General features: G+C 43.7%; 1 protein-coding gene across 1 annotated transcript in view; it reads right to left on the reverse strand.

Moving 5' to 3' along the window:
* The window catches only part of LOC124031426 (leucine-rich repeats and immunoglobulin-like domains protein 1), a 49,017-nt gene extending 27,002 nt beyond the window's left edge, over positions 1-22,015 (reverse strand). Inside the window, exons 1-3 of the mRNA XM_046342649.1 lie at positions 20,811-22,015; positions 6,938-7,009; positions 5,633-5,707 (exon numbers count right to left, since the gene is read on the reverse strand). Coding sequence (XP_046198605.1) covers positions 5,633-5,707; positions 6,938-7,009; positions 20,811-21,013 — 350 coding nt within the window. The 5' untranslated portion in view covers positions 21,014-22,015. The remainder of the gene's footprint in view (positions 1-5,632; positions 5,708-6,937; positions 7,010-20,810) is intronic.
* Between the last annotated feature and the right edge of the window lie 726 nt (positions 22,016-22,741).

Raw genomic sequence — 22,741 nt, forward strand, 5'->3', positions numbered from 1 at the left:
AACTTTGCTCGGACTAAGTACATTTAGCTAGTTACCTAGCTGGTGATTAGCATTAACGTCTGACAATTTATTTTTGCCACAACTTGCTAAGAAGAGAAACTAACTGTTTGCAGACCGTAAGATACACAAACTAATAGGGTAATTTTGGGCTCCCGAGTGGCGCAGCGGTCTAAGGCACTGCAAGAGGAGTCACTGCCGCCCCTGGTTCGAATCCAGGCCGTATCACATCCAGCCGAGATTGGGAGTCCCATAGGGCAGACACAATTGGCCCAGCGTCGTCCGGGTTTGGCCTTCATTCTAAATAAGAATTTGTTCTTAACGGACATGCCTAGTTAAATAAAGGCCACATTTAAATGTTAAACCAATTATATTCAGCAAATTGGAAAGGAGCATAGTTTTCACCAACACTTTGTTGCATGTAAAACCTGCTTTCCATGTGTGACCGGGGTGGGGCTTGGTGTGGGTGGAAGGAGGGAGGGCGAGAGAGAGAGAGTAAGTAGCACACGGAGCAAATTATAAAAACGGACATAACACACGGTGTAACACAATTAACAAACCAAACATTGATATACTGTCATAGGTAACGTAAAAACCCCAACCAGTACATGCACCAACACCGTTCTACACTAAAAATACGGTATACACCCCAGCCTCGGTAGCACCTCCCTGACACTACGGCTAGTGTTACTGACCCCCTTCTCTGACACACCACCCTCCATGTGACCTGAACCCAACAGCACACACGCCAGGAACTGCTGATCCCTGCCTGGAATTCCTGTCTCCTCAAGAGGATCAGGGTCAGTAACATTCCTAGTCTCTTCACTAACTGAAACCAACATGACATTTGACTTCAAATAAAGCCCATGCCATGAGTAAAACGACACAAGGAACCTCATTTAGAGTCAACTCCCAGACCTAGCATCAAACAGTGTTTGGTAAAAATTGGACGTTTGTCCTCTGGTGTTTCCAGAAAAGTGTCCCGGCAGACAAACTGCAGCAAAACACAAAACACACACACACACACACACACACACACACACACACACACACACACACACACACACACACACACACACACACACACACACACACACACACACACACACACACACACACACACACACACACACACACACACACACACAACGTAAGACCCTCTGTAGACCCTTTACTCTGGGCCATGAGGGGAGTGGGGTCCCACAGCAGCCCAGAGCCCACCTGGATAAACAGTGGTGGAAAGGGTTTAGGATGAGTCTCAGGCCCTCCCTCTCCTCCCTGACCTACATGAAGCCCCTGGGAAGCCCAGAGACAGAGAGGAAGGCTTAGGGAGACTGACTGACAGGGGGAGAACTGAGGCTCTACTGAACAGGGAGGGAGGGGTGAGGAGGGAGGGTGAGGAAGGGTCAACAGCTGCTGACCCTTGCTGGGAAAAACTAGGCAGTCTTGGCTCAAGCAGGAGGGCGAGGCTGGCTTGGATCTCTCAGTCTCTCAGATGCTAACTACAATGTCCCGCTCTCCCTTCCCCTCTCTTCTCTCTCCAAGTACAGTTCCTCAACCCCATTCTCCCACAGCCAAAATAGTCCAGCTGTGTGATACTCAGAGGATGGGCGAGGGGAGAGGTGGGGACTGGGGTGGGACGGGGGCTGTGATGTTTGATGTTGGGGGATGCAGACAATAGGTTTGTTAATATAAAAACTGATTATCTCATTGCCAATGCAATTTTGGGGGTTGGCTTTCCCTCTCTCTTTGATGTCTGTGGTACATTCAACAGATCCCTTAATTCCAAATCTCATCATCCATTTAGCCATTTGATTTTCCTAGGGTCGATTTTGACACCGCTTTTGAGGTTGAGGGTGCTGATAACAAAAGTGTTTACACTACTGCCCATTCTCCCATTTCCACTTTGATCTGTGTGGATGCTACCTCGTTTTGATGTTGGGAAGGAGGACAATAGAACAGTTATTTTAAATCATTTCATCCCATTAACCATGTGATTTTCATGGAGTTGTTTTGACACCTCTCTTTGAAGTTGGAAGGGCGGATGCCGGACAATGGAGAAGTCTCACTCTCCCCTGGCCCATGTGATTCTATGGGGGTTTGGTGGCCTGCTGTGGCATTGTTGGAGCGTGGGAGCCCTGCTGCATTCTGGGAGAGCAGGATGCCAGGTGCATTGTGGGAGTGTGGGAGCCCCGGGCCGGGGTGGGGCCATGGCTGATCAGAGAGCAGTGATTAATCCAAGCCAAAGCCCCGCAGCCACACAGATTAGCTGGTTAGGGCCGCTCTGACTGGCTGATCTGCATGATGAACTCCACAAGTTAGAGGATCAAAAGAACCGTTGGGCGTGTGGGAGAGAGAACGAGTGATATGGGGAGAAAGAGAGAGCGGTAGCGAGACAAAGAGAAAACAAGAAAGTGCCTGGTGTTGTCAGAGAGAATCACCACACGATGCTTCAGAAACTCCGTTGGAGGAGAGGAGGCCAGCTGGTTGAATGGATAACATAAGAGTGGAGCACAGAGGCTGGTCTCACTGTGGCCATCATCTCTTCCTCTCCTCTCAGCCCAGAGAGAAGCCAGCGCAGGTCAGGGGATGGTGACAGACAACCCTCTGTTCTAGCACCCTTTCTCTCCTTCCGCTCTCCCCTTCACTCTGCGGCTGCAGTCTCACACAGCACTGCTGTCAGACAGCATTCCTGCCCCTCTCCACCACAGGCAGAGGAATTTAGTCCCCACTTCCATCCAGCCAGGATCAGCCTAACAAACAGACCAGAAGGTGGGGGGCAGACAGGGAGCTGGGTGAGGTGGGGTTACTTGTGGGCAAAACCTGAGCTCCAGTACTTCCCACCTCAAAACGCCCGCCTTGTGGCGGTAACAGTGATGTCATCCTGAGCCAGCCCTTTCCCATCCCCCAACCCTTCCTGTCACCTTTTTACAGTAAGCCCTGTGAGTGACAGCTCCAGCTGCAGGTTCTACTCCTTTCAGCTCTGCAGCTTTGGAACGATATGCCTCTTCCCATCATGCACTGAGCTTCCCATAGCAACAGGCTGAGAATCAGGCCAAAAAAAGAAGCTTGTCCCGAGCAGAGAGTAGAGCTACGAACTGCAGTCTCCTGAACTAGCAGTCATTTCAAACACATAGCCTAAATGAAAACCTTGAGGCTTTACAGTGACCTAGAATCAAGCAGAAAACTTTAAGAGGCAATGACAACATACAGTTGAAATCGGAAGTTTACATACACCTTGGCCAAATACATTTAAACTCAGTTTTTCACCATTCCTGACATTCAATCCTCGTATAAAATCCCTGTCTTAGGTCAGCTAGGGTCAACACTATATTTTAAGAATGTGAATGTCAGCATAATAGTATAGAGAATGATTTATTTCAGCTTTTATTTCTTTCAACACATTCCCAGTGGGTCAGAGGTTTACATACACTCAATTAGTATTTGGTAGCATTGCCTTTAAATGGTTTAACTTGGTCCAACGGTTCGGGTAGCCTTCCACAAGCTTCCCACAATAAGTTGGGTGAATTTTGGCCCATTCCTCCTGACAGAGCTGGTGTAACTGAGTCAGGTTTTTAGGCTTCCTTGCTCACACACACTTTTTTAAGTACTGCCCACAAACCTTCTATAGGATTTAGGTCAGGGCTTTGTGATGGCCACTCCAATACCATGACTTTGTTGACCTTAAGCCATTTTACCACAACTTTGGAAGTATGATTGGGGTTATTGTCCATTTGGGAGACCCATTTGCTAGCAAGCTTTACCTTCCTGACTGATGTCTTGAAATGTTGCTTCAATATATCCACATAATTGTCAGGCCTCATGATGCCATCTATTTTGTGAAGTGCCCCAGTCCCTCCTGCAGCAAAGCACCCCCATGATTCTGCCACCCCGTGCTTCACGGTTTGGATGGTGTTCTTCGGCTTGCAAGCCTCCCCCTTTTTCCTCCAAACATAACTATGGTCATTATGGCCAAATAGAACTATTTTTGTTTCATCAGACCAGAGGACATTTCTCCAAAAAGTACAATCTTTGTCCCCATGTGCAGTTACAAAACGTAGTCTGGCTTTGTTATGGCGGTTTTGGAGCAGTGGCTTCTTCCTTGCTGAGCGGCCTTTCAGGTTATGTTGATATAGGACTCGTTTTACTGTGGATATAGATACTTTTGTACAAGTTTCCTCCAGCATCTTTACAAGATCCTTTGCTGTTGATCTGTGTTTGACTTGCACTTTTCGCACCAAAGTACGTTCATCTCTAGGAGACAGAACACATCTCCCTCCTGAGCGGTATGACGGCTACGTCGTCCCATGGTGTTTATACTTACGTACTAATGTTTGTACAGATGAACGTGGTACCTTCAGGCATTTGGAAATTGCTCCCATGAATGAACCAGACTTGTGGAGGTCTACAATTTATTTTCTGAGTTCTTGGCTGATTTCTTTGGATTTTCCCATGATGTCAAGCAAAGAGGCACTGAGTTTGAAGGTAGGCCTTGAAATACATCCACAGGTACACCTCCAATTGACTCAAATTATGTCAATTAGCCTATCAGAAGCTTCTAAAGCCATGACACCATTTTCTGACATTTTCAAAGCTGTTTAAAGGCACAGTCAACTTAGTGTATGTAAACTTCTAACACACTGGAATTGTGATACAGTGAGTTATAAGTGAAATAATCTGTCTGTAAACAATTGTTGGAAATATGACTTGTGTCATGCACAAAGTAGATGTTCTAACCTACTTGTCAAAACTATAGTTTGTTAACAAGAAATTTGTGGAGTGGTTGAAAAACGCGTTTTAATGACTCCAACCTAAGTGTATGTAAACTTCCAACTTCAACTGTGTCCTGTTTGACAGGCAGTTTCACATATCGCTGAATTAGAACTGTCACAAATCTGACAGAAAGTGCTTCGAGACAGTTAGTGAGAACACTACACAGCCTATTTTGAGGGGCCGACGGATGATACGTAGGGAGAGGCAATGAAAGTGATGCATGGTGATGGTCAGTTTTACAGGAACCTGCTGGACTGTTACAACCACGAGTGAGTGCATTGAAGTGGGTGTTATACCAACAGACAAGCAGGCTGCAAATTGTCTTTAATGGTAACGGTTGAGACCGAACCTATGGGCTTTCTCTCCTGTTTGAGGTTGAGTGAGATGATTGAATATTCCTTAGCCACCATGAGAGGTGAACTGTCGGGAAAACAACAAATACTTACTCAGTAGGCCAAGCAAGCAGGACAGTGTCACAATTGTGTGTCTGTCTGTCGAGGGGGCCACTAGGCTCACAACACACACACACACACACACACACACACACACACACACACACACACACAGTCTCTTTCCAAATAGGGCAGTAAATCTCCTGTGAGATGCCAGCATAGGCAGTCCCTCCAGGCAGAGTTTCGCAACTTTAACCAGGATAGAACCTTGGAGCACTTTCTTAGTGCTCCGCATGGTCAACGTTACACCATACGACAGTCATAGCATAGCAATTCAACTAGAAAGAGTGTCTTACTCGTATTCTTGGTCATAACTCAACTTACACTCAAACAAACATTGACAATTCGGCGAGGGACAGTGTGATGCCAGCTTGACATTCCCATGGTGGTAAATAAAAATGTGCACTCACAGGTAGAGGGAAGTGATCTGAGACACAGCCGGACCGAGATCAGGGATGGACGTCAGCTCATTATGGTCCAGGCGCCTGAGGGAAACATAGAGGCAGCGATGTTAGAGGACAGAATGGATGGAGAGGAGAAGAAAGTAACAGAACACTGTATTGAGATAACACTGCTGTGAATTGACTGACCACGTTGTATTTGGAAGTGAACTTGAGGACATGAGGTTCCTCGCAGTGTCGTAGTCTAATAAGGAAGTGGATCAACATGGTGGCAGAGTGCATCTGAATCATTCATATAGAACAGAAGTGCTTGCGCGTAAAAACATGGATGGATGAAGCCGTGTCAGGCTAGAGTGGGCGCTTGGGCTCTGACAGGTGTCAGTGTCTGTGGCCTCCCTGCCTGGGTTGAAGATAGACCCTCTTGAGCATATCAGATATTCACAAGCCAGGTTTCGGCCTGCGTGGTGTCGGTAGATGGAGAAAGCTGAATATCCGCAATTGAACTAATTTCAAGACAACACATCCAAGGATAAGATAATGTATGTGACTGAGAATAAATGTACCATATATCAGTAAGGGGCCTGACTACGGTGAGAGTAAGTGATTGTGTGAGATGCCGATCTACTGCAGTGTTTGTTCAGGGTACTGTCCAGTAAGAACATCATTGATGCCCCCTCTAACGCTAACATTGGGAAGCCTGCTAGGCCTATCGCTAAAATAAATCATTTTATTAGCCTAAACACACAACACTGCATAGACACACAGCCAGACATGCGCACGCACGCACACTAGGAAGTGAAGGTGAAGCACATTGTGAGATTTTTTATTTTTTTTGTATTTAAAAAAAATATTTATTTAACTAGGCCAGTCAGGTAAGAACAAATTCTTATTTACAATGACGTCCTACCGGGGAACAGTGGGTTAACTGCCTTGTTCAGGGGCAGAACGACAGATTTTTACCTTGTCTGCTCTGGAAATCGACCCAGAAACCTTTCGGTTACTGGCCCAACACTTTAACCACTCAGCTACCTGCCGCCCCAATGCATTCATAGATTAGTTGTCTGCTTGCCAATCGATCCTATTCTGTTCTGAATGACAGCCATTGAAATGGCTGAGCCCAGTCCCCACACACACAGCCAAGGGGAACTCCTGGTTGAGAGAAAATGAACACACACACACACACACACACACACACACACACACACACACACACACACACACACACACACACACACACACACACACACACACACACACACACACACACACACACACACACAGACAGTGACAGAGAGAGAGGTCTGAGGTACTTACAGCTCTCGTAGGTTTGGGAGGTTTGAGAAGACTCCGACATCAATGGCTGTCAACTTGTTGTGGCCAAGATTTCTGAGGAACAAAACAAGCTGATTAGTCTTGTCGACACACACCACCAGAACCTTCATTTCATGTGTTTTTTTTTCAACTGTGCCACCTCCCTATAACATTGTGACAACCCTTATTCCCATTTTAGTTCTGTTTCAGGGGTTCCCAATCAATACTGTGTCTGGCTTGGTTTACACCAGGGCCAAGCAACTGGCGGCTCTCAGGTCAATATAAAAACAAAAAAACAAAATAATAATATTTGAAACTCAGTCGGGGTCTCAACTCACTGTTGCAAGTTAAAATAGAATACAGGGTGCAATTTCAAAATGTGGTTGTCCATCAGCAGTTTTAAATGTTTTTATCCAAGTGTCTGATAGTCACTCAATTAGACCATGTCAGCTAACGTTTTTTACATTGGTAAATTAGTCTCGCGGGCAGCTGTCGAATTACCGGCCGGGGGGCCCCCATTGATTTTGTTTGTCAGTCTCACTCAGATATATTTAAAACTGCTAACATTTCTTTCCACCCTATCGCAAAATGTGTACAATTGCAGCAAACCTGCATTAAAACTGCAAAATTCTCTCTATACCACATGGCAAAATGTGTACAATTGCACACAATTAACTTTGCACATGCGGGTATGCAGACCTGCAAACAACTGCGGCCTCTCATGTTGACTTCAGATTTTTTGTGGCCCCCACCCCCTACAAAGTTGCCCATCCCTGGTTTACACAATGTAGCCCACAGCCATCAATCTGTGTACAAGTACATTTTCAGTTTAGAGTAACCATGCATTAAATAGCCACCACCTCACTGGCACGGTGATTAACATCAAATAGTGATTTGTTCAGAGATAGTGTTACAGTAGCCTGTTAACCCAGAAATAATATTTTGCCTAATTTGGTCAGATGCTTGATTAGGGTTTTGGTGATAAGCGTGTTAGAAATGGAGATTTCTGGTTTGCGAAGTCTTCACCCTCGCAAAGGATGGTGACAGATTCTACAGTAGCTTATCAGTTATGTTTACGTAGATCTGTCCACGAGAGATTACTTATAGCCAGACAGAGTTCATCAAACTGTAGAAAATCCTGTGAGCCAAATACACTCATAGACAAAATGTCTCTCACAAACAAATGGCCGTACATATACATATACACACACACACACACACACACACGTTTCATCTCCTACTTCTTGTCAGCAGACAGTGGGGGCTGCAGTCTACTAGGGAAAGCAGTGTTTCAGTGAGGTCTGCTCTGAGACAAAAGGAGCCCACAGCCCTGGCTGCCTCCAGACATGAGAGATGGGCTAGGAATGTTTCACAAGCCTGTGGAGAGATGGCTGCTTGTTCCCAGAGTCTGGGGACAGATTTACCTGACGCACCACATTCCTGCTGCTTCCTCTGGTGGCAGGCAGCCTGCACAGCCTCAGCAGACCGCTTTGCTCTAAACAGGGTCTGGGAGACCTGCTCTTTCCAACACACTTTCACTACAGGTTGCCACAGGGTACGAGGTTAAACGAACCCATCAGACTTGAGAGAAAATTGGAATGATAATTTAAAAAGAGGCATTCTTCAAATAGTCACAGGTCCCACGTTGCACAGCTGCCTCCCTTTCCAGCTGTCTGCCTACCCTTTTACCTCTTCACTCTATTCTAACACAAATCCTGCTCTCTAGCTCCCTCTCCCAGTGTCTGTGGAGATAAACTTATCTCTCTACAGTAGGTGTGTGTGAGGAAATAAATGGTAGCGTGTACCCCGCAGGCAGAGCTCTGACAGGGCGGTGGGCTGATCATTGGCTGGGCCCTCCTGCCACCATTGTGCCAGATTGCAAAATTGCTGTCCCTGCTACAGGAGGCAATTACTTCATTATACTGAAGCAAAGTGAAAAATCCCAGGGTTTTCTCTGCCAGGCTGGGCCGGCCGGGGCTCCGAATATAACTGAGAACACCGCCGCAGGGCAGCGAGCAACACCGACCGCAGTAATCTTCCACAGAATATCAGCGCCTTTAACAAGGCCCCGGTTGGTACAAACGGAGGATAATGAAGCTTAGGCCTAACTGGAGGGCTCCTCATTACAAACAACCAATAAAACAACAACTCAGAGAGGAAGGCTGCTGTCATGCCCCCTAAAACAGGTTTCAGGTGTAAGAAAATGCTTGTGCTATGGGGGTATAGGATACTACAGAAATGTAAAACATGTCATTGTTTGCGGTTGTCCATTTAGAGTAGAGTGAAGGAAGGTCACATTTGAGAACAAAACCTGCCGTACTGGTGCCGGAGGGCCACAATAACAAACAAACTGTGTGTGTGTGTGTGTATGTGTGTATTCCCAGTATACCGATAGGCCAAGGGGGAGTGTTTATGCAACTTCAGAATTGTGTTCTCTTTATTGTGCTTCATTTTCTTGTTATCTGATCAGATAACTTTCACTGTGTTTTAACACCTACTGTATGAGCAGCCGGTGATAATGCCACCGTTTTCCTTCTCCTCTACAGTCACGAGTAGAGGGGGTGGGGTTACGCCCCAATGACAGGAGCTAATGCTCTCCAGAGCCTGCCATACCATAGCAGCAAAAGAGTGGAAGGCTAGGGGGCAGAAAAAAGTCCTAAAGCAACTCAGCAAACAGATCTAGAGATTAAAAAGTACGGGTGTGTAAGGGCTGATTTTCTTAGACATTTAAAAAAATATATCCTCAATTATCTACGTGGTCAATTTAACAGTCCAAAAACACATTTTGAAAGCTAAGATAAATCTGAGTGTGGCGAACACTATAAATATAGTCCTCTGCTGAAACTCAGGAATGGTGCATTCCACTGCATGGCACTGTTTATCTAAATGAGCAGGCTTGTTTAACATTAGTCAGCATGATCAAGACCACAGCCCAACGTACTTAGCAAGGTAATTCATGCCTAGCTTTCAACAAAATACTGAAAGACTTGGCCTGCTCTAGTCTAGTGTAGCCAAGTCCTGGCTTTCGGACTCGCCGACGTTCTCACCCTCATCGCCACAAGCCAGCCAACGACCCCTGCATTAAACCAGACCCAGCTCCTATCCACCTAAAGCATTTAACGACTTGTACAACCAGGATAACTGAGGTGAAGGTGGGAGTGGAGGATGGCCCTGAAGTTGTAAAAACTGACTTGTCTAAGAATTACAGTGGGGCTTCGGAGTGGTGCAGCGGTCTAAGGCACTGCTTCTCAGTGCAAGCGGTGTCACTACAGTCCTTGGACCGAATCCAGGCTATAGCACATCCGGCCGTGATTGGGAGTCCCATAGGGCGGTGCACAATTGGCCCAGCGTCGTCCGTGTTTGGCCAGGTTAGGCTGTCGTGGTAAATACGATTTTTTTCTTGACTGACTTGCCTAGTTAAATCAAATAAAAACATATAAAAAAATATATATACAGTGAATTTGGAAATCACTCAGATCCATTGACTTTTTCCACATATTGTTACGTTACAGCCTTATTCTGAAAAAAATATTAAATCATTTATCCCCCCCATCATCAATCTACACACAATACCCCATAATGACAAGGTAATAACAGGTTTGTAGAGGTATAAATGTATAAAAATTGAAATATTACATTAGCATAATAACCTTTGCCAGCAATTACAGCCTCAAGTCTTGTTGGGTATGACGCTACAAGCTTGGCACACCTGTATTTGGGGACTTTCTCCCATTCTTCTCTGCAGATCCTCTCAAGCTCTGTCAGGTCGGATGGGGAGCGTTGCTGCACAGCTATTTTCAGGACTCTCCAGAGATGTTTGATCGAGCATTCAGAGACCACTCCTGTGTTGTCTTGGCTGTGTGCTTAGGGTCGTTGTCCTGTTGGAAGGTGAGCCGTCACCCCCAGTCTGAGGACCTGAGCACTCTGGACCTCTGTACTTTTCTCGGTTCATCTTTACCTCGGTCCTGACTAGTCTCCCAGTCTCTGAAAAACATCCCCACAGCATCATGCTGCCACCACCATGCTTCACCGTAGGGATGTTGCCAGGTTTCCTCCAGAAGTGACTCTTGGCATTCAGGCCAAATAGTTCAATATTGGCTTCATCAGACCAGATAATCTTGTTTATCATGGTCGGAGAGTCCTTTAGGTGCCTTTTGGCGAACTCCAAGCGGGCTGTCATATGCCTTTTATTGGGGAGGGGCTTCAGTCTTGCCACTCTACCGTAATGGCCCGATTGGTGGACTGCTGTAGAGATGGTTGTCCTTCTGGAAGGTTCTCACATCTCCACAGAGGAAGTCTGTAGCTATGTCAGAGTGACCATCAGGTTCTTGTTCAACTCCCTGACCAAGGCCCTTCTCCCCTGATTGATGTTTGGCTGGGCAGCCAGCTCTAGGAAATCTTGGTGGTTCCAAAATTCTTCCATTTAAGAATGATGGAAGCTACTGTGTTCTTGGGGACCTTCAATGCTGCAGACATTGTTTGGTACCCTTCCTCAGATCTGTGCTTCTACACAATCCTGTCTCGGAGGTCTACAGACAATTCCTTCGACCTCGTGGCTTGGTTTTTGCTTTGATATGCACTGTCAACTGTTGGACCTTTTATAGACAGGTGTTTGCCTTTCCAAATCATGTCCAATCAGTTGAATTTACCTCAGGTTGACTCCAATCAAGTTGTAGAAAGATGAAGAATGATCAATGGAAACAGGTCTCATAGCAAAGGGTCTGAATACTTATTTAAATACGTGTTTTGTTTTATATACATTTGCAAAAAAAATAATAATAATGTTTTACCTATGTCATTATGAGGTATTGTGTGTAGATTGATGAGATTTAAATAAATATTTTTTTATATTTTAGAATAAGGCTGTAATGTAACAATGTAGAAAAAGTCAAGGGGTCTGAATACTTTTTTAATGTATTGTACATACTGGGCCTGGCCAATTTAGCCAGTGCCACTTCCCAGTCCACCTGTTGCCCTGAAACACAGTCTACTCTAGAGAGCTCAGATCAAATCAATAGCAACACAGTTTGGCAGAGCTCGGAAGGGTAGAGGTCAGCTATAGCAACATTAGCTTAGCCACTCTGAGACACCATTAAAAGCTGCAATAAAACTATAAATCCTGTGTGACAAAGTACACTGACATGCCTCGAAATCCTCTGAAAATACTTTAAGACTCCCATCGCACTAGACTTAAACCATTACACTACTACACTGTTGGAGCAACAGAAACCCATCATTACTACCGAAACAAAATAGAGAAAAATCCTTATTTTGTATTCTGTCAAATAATAAATAGGTTAAATTAAATAAAAAGCAGGGGAATGATATCACTTCTTATGACAATGCCCTCATAATCCAAGGCAGAATGCGGAAGTGAAGAGGGGTTGGGTTTGTAGACTGGAATCATCTTTATCTACCCATCTCTATTGCTGATAAGATGAGTGTGAACTTCGCTCTTTGGAAGTGTGAAGTGATGTCAGCGATAGGGCCTTTATGGTGCAGCTGGGAAACAGCAGAGCTTTAATGTGGTCCGTTTTCAAACAGCCATAAAATAGTTAAAGAATAACCTTCTGTTTGTGGAGGAGCTAGGAGAAGAGAGCTCCCATAGGCCAAACAGAGGGCCTATGGGCCAGACGGAGCCCCGTGTACACAGGAGTAATACCAACACCACCCCACCATTTTAGACTTCAGCAAAACATAGGCAAGAGAGAGAGGGACAAGACAGTGAAAGCAGCCACAAACATTTAAAAGGTTATTTAAAAAGTGGCACAGTATGCCTGCGTAGTATCTGTGGTAACAACTCAGCCTGGTGCAAACACCAACTAGATGTGTTAAATGTGCTGTAGTCGGCACATCTCTACAGAGCACATTTGAGAGCAGCAGATATGTGGGCTGATGGGATCAGCATATTTCATTGCATTGCAGATTTTCCGGCAGCAATTCCAGGCAACAAAAAAGGTCTGCTAGCTAGGCTACACCCTGTGAGCAAAGTTAAGTCAGAGGGAGAAGGTCTCTGTTTTATGAAGTCTCTGAGGCAGGCACACATCTTGGAGCCATGGAGGGCCTTTCCCAGGGTGCTCTTGGTTAGGTACGGAGAGGGCAGTCCAAACAAACAGAGGGGGCATGGGGCTGCAGCACGGCCCACACTAGCATGAACTCAGGCCCGAAGATGCCAGCCAAGACACATGAGGGGGGAGCACACAGCACACACAGACTCATGCGCACACACACACTGGAGTTTGATAGCAAATCCTAATGTGTTATATGGTCACCAGACTCCAAAAGGAAATTAGCCTTACCAATTAATCTGAAAGAACATAAGTCACATTTTGAGGGGGTATTGTTTCAGTTCCCTTTCCACAGGCCGCTGATCGTATGTACTGTACTTCAAAGTGACGAAAATGACTGATCATTAGAATACGGACTACCCCTGCCTAATGTTTATTATTCTTGAAAACAGAAACTATCTGCACTAATTACACCATCATCCATGGAGAGAGAATGGGGCCAAATACTGGGCCAAACTTTAGAAATAAGGTTATGTAGGCCTGTGTGTGTGGATGTATGTGCAGGTACTGAACCCCTCTGTTTCCTACTAAATCAGTGGACACAGGCCATTGGCGGTTTTTTGAAAGGCAAGAATGCTCTTGGTTGCCAGACAGACAGTTTTGGGGGTTCTCCACTTCGCAGTACCAAGTAACTTTTTTTTCTAATGTCTTCTCCAAAAGTCCTAACTCTTACCAGATGTACAGAATTCACAGATGATTCATCTATCAAACCCACTTTGTAGACAGCGGCTTAAACAAAAAATAAAAAAACAACTTGGCGCCCCAGTGTGTCTTAACAAAATGGCCATCTTTTCTGTTGACTCGATTTGTGTGGAATGACTTCTGGCAGTAGCCATTCAATGGTCATTACGGTGAACGCTGCAATGAGCTCACTTCATAACGTCATCAAAATGTAAACTTGTATCTATAGTTATGAAAGGAATTCTTTACTCGCTTATTGCTGCTAATTCTTTTCTGTCTAAAGCTATGTATACATGTATACCGGAGGCAGGTAGCCTAGCTGTTGGGAGCGTTGGGCCAGTAACTGAAAAGTGTCTGGTTCGAATCCCCAAGCCAACTAGGTGAAAAATCTGTCGATGTGCACTTGAGCAAGACACTCCTGTAAATCGCTCTGGATAACAGTGTTTGCTCAAATGTAAACCGTAGTCTAAAAGTTGACATTTACAATAAATGAGATACTTTCCCAAGCAAGCACTGATTATTTATTGTGTATCTACCATAAATATCAAACATTCACTCTAAGGGGGAAATCATTATTTTGGGGGGGCAACGATAAAATCAGAGCACTATCGATATAATCTTAAACCCAGGAAATAATGACAATCCTGTTGCTTTATAAAACTCAGCCTAGGGACATTACAGTCACAGGCTCAATAATCCATGACAATAAACCAATTCAGAAAAACCACTCTCAATACCACAAGATTACAAGACTGCTTAGTAAGAATTGCCATTGAAACCACAAGGGCCTCAGTCCTACGGTCAGTGTACACTGTGGATATGTCTACATTGGGTGAAGGAAATGGAGGAAACCAGTCTGGTTTTTACTTTTATTTCATTAGGGCAGTTTCATCAGCCATCAGTCATTCCTTCATTCATACCACATGGCTGATAATGCATGGTAACCGCGGAGACAGACAATGTCAACAATGTTGATTACCAGAAAACAGCTCTCTCCTCAACGTGTTATTGGTGTTTATTTGCATGTTAGTTGTGGTTTGTTTCAGTCAGACCACTGAACTTTTACCCAATGGAACCCAACACGAACCAGACCGTGACAAAACATTTCCACCCCAACACCCCCTCAGTACACCCCCTCGGGCCATGTGATCTGCACCCTGGACCAGAGGAACCACCAGACCAGAGCCTGTCATGAAACCACCAAATCAAACCCATTTCCTGTGGGCAAAAGCCAAAAGCAACCTCTGGGGGGGGGCTTACCAATACCACTGGATTAAGCTCGCAGGTGTATAACGCAGTAACAGAACATTTATCAAAAATCGAAGAGGCAGTGCATGGTTGGTTGTTGGTCGGGCTTGACATTTCTTACCCATACAGGAAACCATACAGGAAAAGCTTTCTTGTAAAGGGATCAATCCAGAGACTGGATTTCTGTTAGAGTGAATCTAGCTCGGTGACACTGTAGGTCATAGCAGGGGAAATAACGGACGAAGCAGAAAATATTTATTTCAGACACTGCTTTCTCTCTACATCCAACCACATCGATCAAAGTCAACGTTAATAATGTTTATGCTTTCATTTACTTGTAAAACCGATTACATGGATGGCACTGCAGGCAAAGACACTCTTTACACACATTACGGTGACCACGAACAAGATAAACCACCACAGAGAGATTATCTGACTTAGTGAGAGATAGCCTGCACTGGATATCATTAGGCCATTCTTCAAATCAGAAGACTACGAAAGTACTAACGTAGGGATCCATCTAGGTGATTTGTTAACAGCCTTATGAGCATGAAAAATCACCAATGTTTAATACAAGACAACAGCAAAAATACAGAATACATTTGAAAATCTCCATTTGTTTAGAATTACTCTATTATATCGATCTATATATCCAGTTGAATTCAAAAGTTTACATACACCTTGGACAAATACATTTAAGCTCAGTTTTTTACCATTCCTGACATTCAATCCTAGTAAAGATTCCCTGTCTTAGGTCAGCTAGGGTGACCATTTTATTTTAAGGTGAAATGTCAGAATAATAGTAGAGGGAATGATTTATTTCAGCTTTTATTTCTTTCATCACATTCCCAGTGGGTCAGAAGTTTATCAACACTCAATTAGTATTTGGTAGCATTGCCTTTAAATTGTTTAACTTGGGACAAGTGTTTCAGGTAGCCCTTCCACAAGCTTCCCACAATAAGCTGGGTGAATTTTGGCCAAAGTAGATGTCCTTACCGACTTGCCAAAACTATAGTTTGTTAATAAGAATGTTGTGGAGTGGTTGGAAAACGAGTTTTAATGACTCCAACCTAAGTGTATGTAAACTTCAGACTTCAACTTGTATAACACACATATACACACACACACACACACACACACACACACACACATACATACATACATACATACATACAGACATACATACATACACAGACAAGTATGTGGACTAGAGGTCGACCGATTAATTGACATGGCCGATATCAAGTTGTCATAACAATCGGTAATCAGCCTTTTTGGATGCCGATTATGGCTGATTACATTGCAATCCATGAGGAAACTGCGTGGCAGGCTGACCACCTGTTACACTAGTGCAGCGTCAAAAGGACCTTGTGGCTGCAAGGAGCCACAATGCCTTATCTGCAGCATTTTAATTATCGTATAAAAAACAAACAATCAATACACACTAGTTAACCTAGTAATATCATCAACCATGTGTAGTTAACTAGCTTGTCCTGCGTTGCATATAATCCCTGCGGTGCCTGTTCATTTATCATCGAATCACAGCCTACTTCAACTTTGGCAAACGGGTGATGATTTAATAAAAGTGCATTCACGAAGAAATGCACAATCGTTGTACAAATGTACCTAACCATAAACATCAATGCCTTCACACAGTATATATCAATACACAAAAGTATATATTTTTAAAGCTGCATATTTAGTTCAAAAAATGAATGTTAGCAGGCAATATTAACTAGGGAAATTGTGTCACTTGTCTTGCGTTCAGTGCATCAGTCAGGGTATATGAAAAAGTTTGGGCCGCCTGGCTTGTTGCAAACTGTGTGACCGTAATTAATTTGCCAGAATTTTACGGAACTATGACATAACATTGAAGTTTGTGCAATGTAACAGCAATATATAAACTTAGGATTGCCACCCATTCTATAAAATACAGAATGGTTCCGTATTTCACTGAAAGAATAAACATTTTGTTTTCAAAATGATAGTTTCCAGATTTGACCATAATAATGACCAAAGGCTCGTATTTCTGTGTTTATTATAATTAATTCTATGATTTGATATTTGATAGAGCAGTCTGACTGAGCGGTGTTAGGCAGCAGCAGGCTCATAAGCATTCATTCAAACAGCACTTTCCTGCGTTTGCCAGCAGCTCTTAGCAATGCTTGATGCGCATTGGCTGGTGATTTAAAGCCATTGGACTCTGGAGCAGGGGAAACCCCCAAGCTCCACCATCTCGCAGTCCGATGGACGAATCTGAGTTTGGAGGATGCTAGGAGAACGCTACCTGCCCCATATTGCCATTTAACATATTTAAATATCCTGGATGGTCACATACTCCAATCCCCCCCCCCCCCCCATCTAAATCTCTCAATCCCTCATCTCTCCATTTTCTCAAATGGCCTCAAAATATCAACTCATCACGAGGGGCCGTAGTGGCTCCCCGGTCTGCGTACCCACATCCATACCCACACATGCAGTCAGAGCCTGCACTAGCCTTTTTGGGGCCCAAAGTGAACATTTGTTGGCCTCCAAACTTGCGAGCAAAATATTTTAGCGGCCACCCACTTGACAGAGGAAAGAAAAAAATACATTTTAGAGTTAGTTTCCTGCAATTCTACACATTTTGCACACGTAATCTTTGAGGTGTAGAGAAAATGTTGACATTTTAAAATACGTTTTCTGCTATTTTGCCTTGGGGTGGAAAGAATTGTTTGCAGTTTTAATAGATCTGAATGAAGGTGAATAAGAAAATCAATGGGGGGCCCCCCTTGGTCGGTAATTCAACCATGATTACTACAGGTTTAGATACAAGACTTGACTAATTTACCAATCTAACAAAATTGTTAGCTGGCATGGGCTAATTGAGTGACTGTCAGTGCCTGACATAATGGGAAAAATTGCTGATGCACAACCAAATTTGTAAATTGCACCTTGTGTATTCTACTATTCGAACTCTGAAGTAAGTGTAGCCTGCGACAGTTATTTTTTTTCTTCATTTTTGTAAATCGATCCACAAGCCTACAAAAGGGGGGCCGCCAATTGTCCATCCCTGCTCTAGCTGAATATGCCAACATATCCCCATCAAGGTTGAATGTCACAGGGGAGCTGTAAAAACAGGGCAGAACATGGAAACTATTTTGACAACTGGAAGGCATTAAGGCTTGATTTTTCACACAGGCCGTGTCCAGAGTTTCCTCAGAAAACTCCCTCTTACTGACGGATATACTGCAGACAAGCACCCAGTCTCTGCCCTGTCTCCCCCTTACAAAACCCAGCTACTGTAGGAGTTGTCAGCACTATACTCACAATATATAGGCACATATAAAGATAACGACCACAGCAACACGAAGTCACCATTTTTTCCATTAGCAGTACATGAAGAGAATGTGAGAAAAACAATATCTTTTTTTTTTTTTACATTTCAAGATATTTTTAAATAATAGCCTATAGATTTCTTACTGATACTGCTATCTGGGGTCTCAGCAATTTTGAAAACTCAAGCCACCACGATAAGCTGACACTTGTCCATCGTGTCCTGACCAACACTGAGGGCATTTTAGCATTCTTCTACAGAAGAGTCAGTTCAGAGCTACAGCAGCTCACGGTGAGAGTGGACCAAGCCTGTTTTTATAGACATCCAACAGTAATGTCTGCTCAGCCTCCACATTGCCTGATGACCGACTGCTCCTGCTGCTAGCTTCCACACAAGCAAGGGCTAAACATAACAGGGACACTTTATTCCCCCCACTAATTCACTTGGCGCAGGGTCCCGGAGGGTCAGAGAGACAAACACATTTGGTGTGAAACCCAGCATCGCCTGACTGGACAGGACACTCACCAAAAAAAGGCCTAACTTTTTTTTAAACAATCATTATGTCTTATGGCTCACGCCATTGCAACATGATTAAGATTGAGGATTAAGGTATTTGTTGATCAAATGTTAACATTTCATCCTTATGTGATTCATTCAACGAGTCTCTGCATACCTTCCTCCAGACCAAACCATGAGGCATATATTCGTTTGATCCTAAAATACAGAGGTAGCTCCAGCCAACAAGCGATCGCCACCCCTCTCCCGACACAATGTGTGCAGTAAGCAGGCACCAGATATCACACAACGTTTGCATTTAGACATTTCAGATGAGAAACTTGTCCCACCTGCCCAGCTGTGTGTTGTGTTTTTTTTGTGTAGCTGTTTAAGCACTGAATACCATTACCTACATATGAGTTTTATGTTTTTCCATAAACAGCACTTGCACATGGCAAAGGGGTGTTTAAGGGCAATAAGGCACCCTGGACACAGGCATCATTATTAAAGTTAAGGACTTTAAAAAAAGTTGCATTCGTCACTTCCCAGGGGAAGTCAAACTGCCGCACACAGGAACCTGAGAAGTCCAGAGGCCTTTGCTCTTTAACCCCCCCAGCAGAAAAAAAAGCCTGTTGTACAAAGAGTCCCTCGCTCTAAAATGGACCATTTGGTGATTTAGGTAAAACATTCCTGTTAATTAAACAGTTGAATTGTCCTTGAGGATTCACATTTGTCCAGGTCTCTCTTGAAAAATAGATGATCATCTCAAGAGTCTAACATGGTTAAATAAAGGTAAAATAAAACAATTGCCATTGAAACTGTGGTCACACTGCTGGTTGAGCCAAAATGATGATTGAGAAAAACAAAGCTGTCTAGTCTATAAAACAACATGGTGGGTCATTTCATGGGATGAGGACTGAAATGTTCTCAGTTTAAAAAAGAAAAACTCAACTGGCTCACTTCCTAAACGAACGTGCAGACAGTGTCCCCATTGTGGCAAACATTCTCTTGATAATCCATGCCTAATTTACAAGAAATCCAATTTGTAGGCCATGGCCACAAAACCAAATAGAAGATTAAGGGCTAATATGTGTCATAGATCTAATTGAAGGAAGTGATGTTTAGACACAATGAAGAGTTTAAATCCAATGAGATTTAGTCAGTCAATTACTCTGAAATGTTTTGCCCATATAACTAAGGAGATCGTTTTGATTGACTGTTTTGGTAGTTGAAAAAGTTCCCATCTGAATTTGTATCTACTCTTTAATCATATATTTCTAATTGGCATCATGTAGGCCTAGTTATAGTTTAAGTTATGAAGGTGGTTTAGGCTATTTCCTCTCAAAAGAATATATTTCTGGTCACCTTTGAAGTTGTGTACACATGTTGGGAGTAAGAGTAAGTCTATTATTTAAAGAGTTTTGACAAATTAAAGCAACTTGTTAAGCAGTTTCAGATTCCTTGCAAATGACAAATTGTTGTCATTTGCAAGGAATCTGAAACTGCTTAACAGTTTCACATTTAGTAGGCTGTAACCCTATACCATAGTGTGATAATGGTCAAACAATAATTATTGTTTTGACATTATCTATAGTTGTCCATCAGGATGGACTGGAGGTCTGGCATTTTGGCCAATTGCCAGATGGACTAGTCCATTTTTAGCCCAGCTGTCTAACGTGGGCTTTTTTTGCAGAAAGATTATCATTATCCAGCACAAGATATGGGCCCCAAGGAAAATATTGGGCCGGTGTGGGGGCCTCAAGGAGGAAATTGGGGCAGGTGTGGTCCCAGTTCGCCCCTGTAGTCCACGAATAAATAGCCTATTAGGTTATGGTGTTCTGCGATGCTTTACATGTGAGGCATAGGCTACAAAATAATAAGACAACCATGCAATCAAGAAAATTTCCACACCATAAAAGCAAATTGATACATTCGCTTACGACCTTGCAACAAAGGCTCCGCGAGTTGGTGTGGGCTACTTCGGCAACATTTTCTCTTATTCTGCTATGGGTTGAATCTCATCCTCATATGGGGTGGTCAATTAATAAGGCGGCTGGAGGCTACTTACAGGGCAACTGTCTGAATGGGCAGGTCCAGCGGTGTATCTGTCAAATCCAAATGACTACAGTCCACAGAATCTCCAGTGCAGGTACAGTTCTGAGCACATGGTAAATCGGAACTCAAGCCGTAATTGATTAACAGTTCCAGCGATAAAACTAAATAAAAACCATAGTGAGAAACCGATCCAATTCGTCCCAGGGACGCCGCCATTTTGTATCAAGTTTAATCGCGCGCTGGCCACTGATCTCTCGTCGTATCCACAAATTGGAAATCTGGTTCCGTTTTAGAGATAGTGCGGTCTATTATATCACAAATTGCGTTGTGGTAAAATGTAGAAAAAACTAACACCTGTGGCGTGTACAACTGGTCTACTCTTCCAAATAACCGAGTCGTTTAGACGCAAGTTCCCAGTCCAACTTTTGTCCAATGTGTGCTGAAATCAAAGGTGAATCACGGTTTACGAAGCAAGAAGGCTACAATAAAGTTGTCAAGCAGACATTAAATAATATACAAGTAAATTGAACTTGTCCATAAAAGGTTGAAATGAGGATCCTTTCTTGGCAAAGCGATTAGTTTTGGGGAAACATCAATAGCCTAAAAATGCCAGAGACAAAAACATGGCAAACATCAACAGGGGCTCTTAATTTAAGATTGCGTTCATGTCAAATATACATGTGACACACATTTTCCAAATACTAGCCTATGCGGATTGCATCGGCAGTGGCACTCGGAACAAACTCTTTAATGTATCTTCTCTTCATCGCACGCTTGGAATGTTGGCTAAAACTTTGACGGCGTTACTCTGGTACGCAAATGAAGCACTCGAAAGAGGTGAGATCGGTGCCGAAAACGAGTTATCGTTGACTTCTCGTTTATGGCGCTACAAAACACCCCAAAAAGTATACACTTTGTGCCGATTGATCCCAATTTCGCCGCACACTCGACGAGTTAGTGTAGTTCCTAGTAAATGCTTATCAGATGTAGTCTATGGTCAGAAAACCTCGGCGTTCGGAGCCTGGTTCAGTCCCAACTTCAGACCCTATCCACCATGAGTTATTGTTTTATTTTTTTTACTTAATTCTTTTCAGTCTTCGTTCCATAGTCCCACGTTGGATGCACAACAGCACTTGGGAACCTCCCATTTTCCCTTGCAATTGGCTCAAATTTGAAGAAAGGTTAAACTCCTAATCTCACTGGTTGTTGTGGATTCTACAGGCGTCGCAAACTCTGACTGCCAGTCAACCAGTCATTGACCCCACCCATGTTTCCCACCCCGGGTGTGAAACCGCACCACCTCCCTTCACTCTCACCGCGTTTTAAAGGGACAATGACCAGGTTAAAGCTCCATAATCGTTAATGATAGCCATCCAGAAAAGATAGCTGGTAGCCTAGCGGTTAAGAGTGTTGGGTCAGTAACAGAAAGGACGCAGGTCGGATCCCAAAGCAGACAAGGATTGAACAATCTGCCTGCCCTTGAGGAAGTTGATTAACCCCCAACAACGACTGCTCCCCAGGTGCTGTGGACATTGATTAAGTCATCCCTGCGCCTCTGATTCAGAGGGGTTGGGGTAAATGTGGAAGACAAATTTCGGTTTGAAGCATTTAGTTGTATCCCCTTTCCCAGAGTGAAATTTCTGTAAATATATCATTTGGATACTATGAATAATGTAGTTTTCGATCCTAAAAAACGTTAAAGTAAATCTGATGTTTTCGTACCCAAGTAACCTGGGTTGTTGCATTCAGTATGCAAACTTACATAGTAGACTAACCTGTGCCCCCACACATTGACTCTGTACCGGTACCCTTTGTATATAGCCTCGCTACTGTTATTTTATTGCTCTTTAACTATTTGTTATTTAAATTTTTTACTTCTCTGTTTTTTACTTCACTTGTGTTTCTTAAAACTGCATTTTTGGTTAAGGGCTTGTAAGTAAGCAT

Source organism: Oncorhynchus gorbuscha, linkage group LG03 (assembly GCF_021184085.1).
Source record: "Oncorhynchus gorbuscha isolate QuinsamMale2020 ecotype Even-year linkage group LG03, OgorEven_v1.0, whole genome shotgun sequence".
Taxonomy (NCBI): domain Eukaryota; kingdom Metazoa; phylum Chordata; class Actinopteri; order Salmoniformes; family Salmonidae; genus Oncorhynchus; species Oncorhynchus gorbuscha.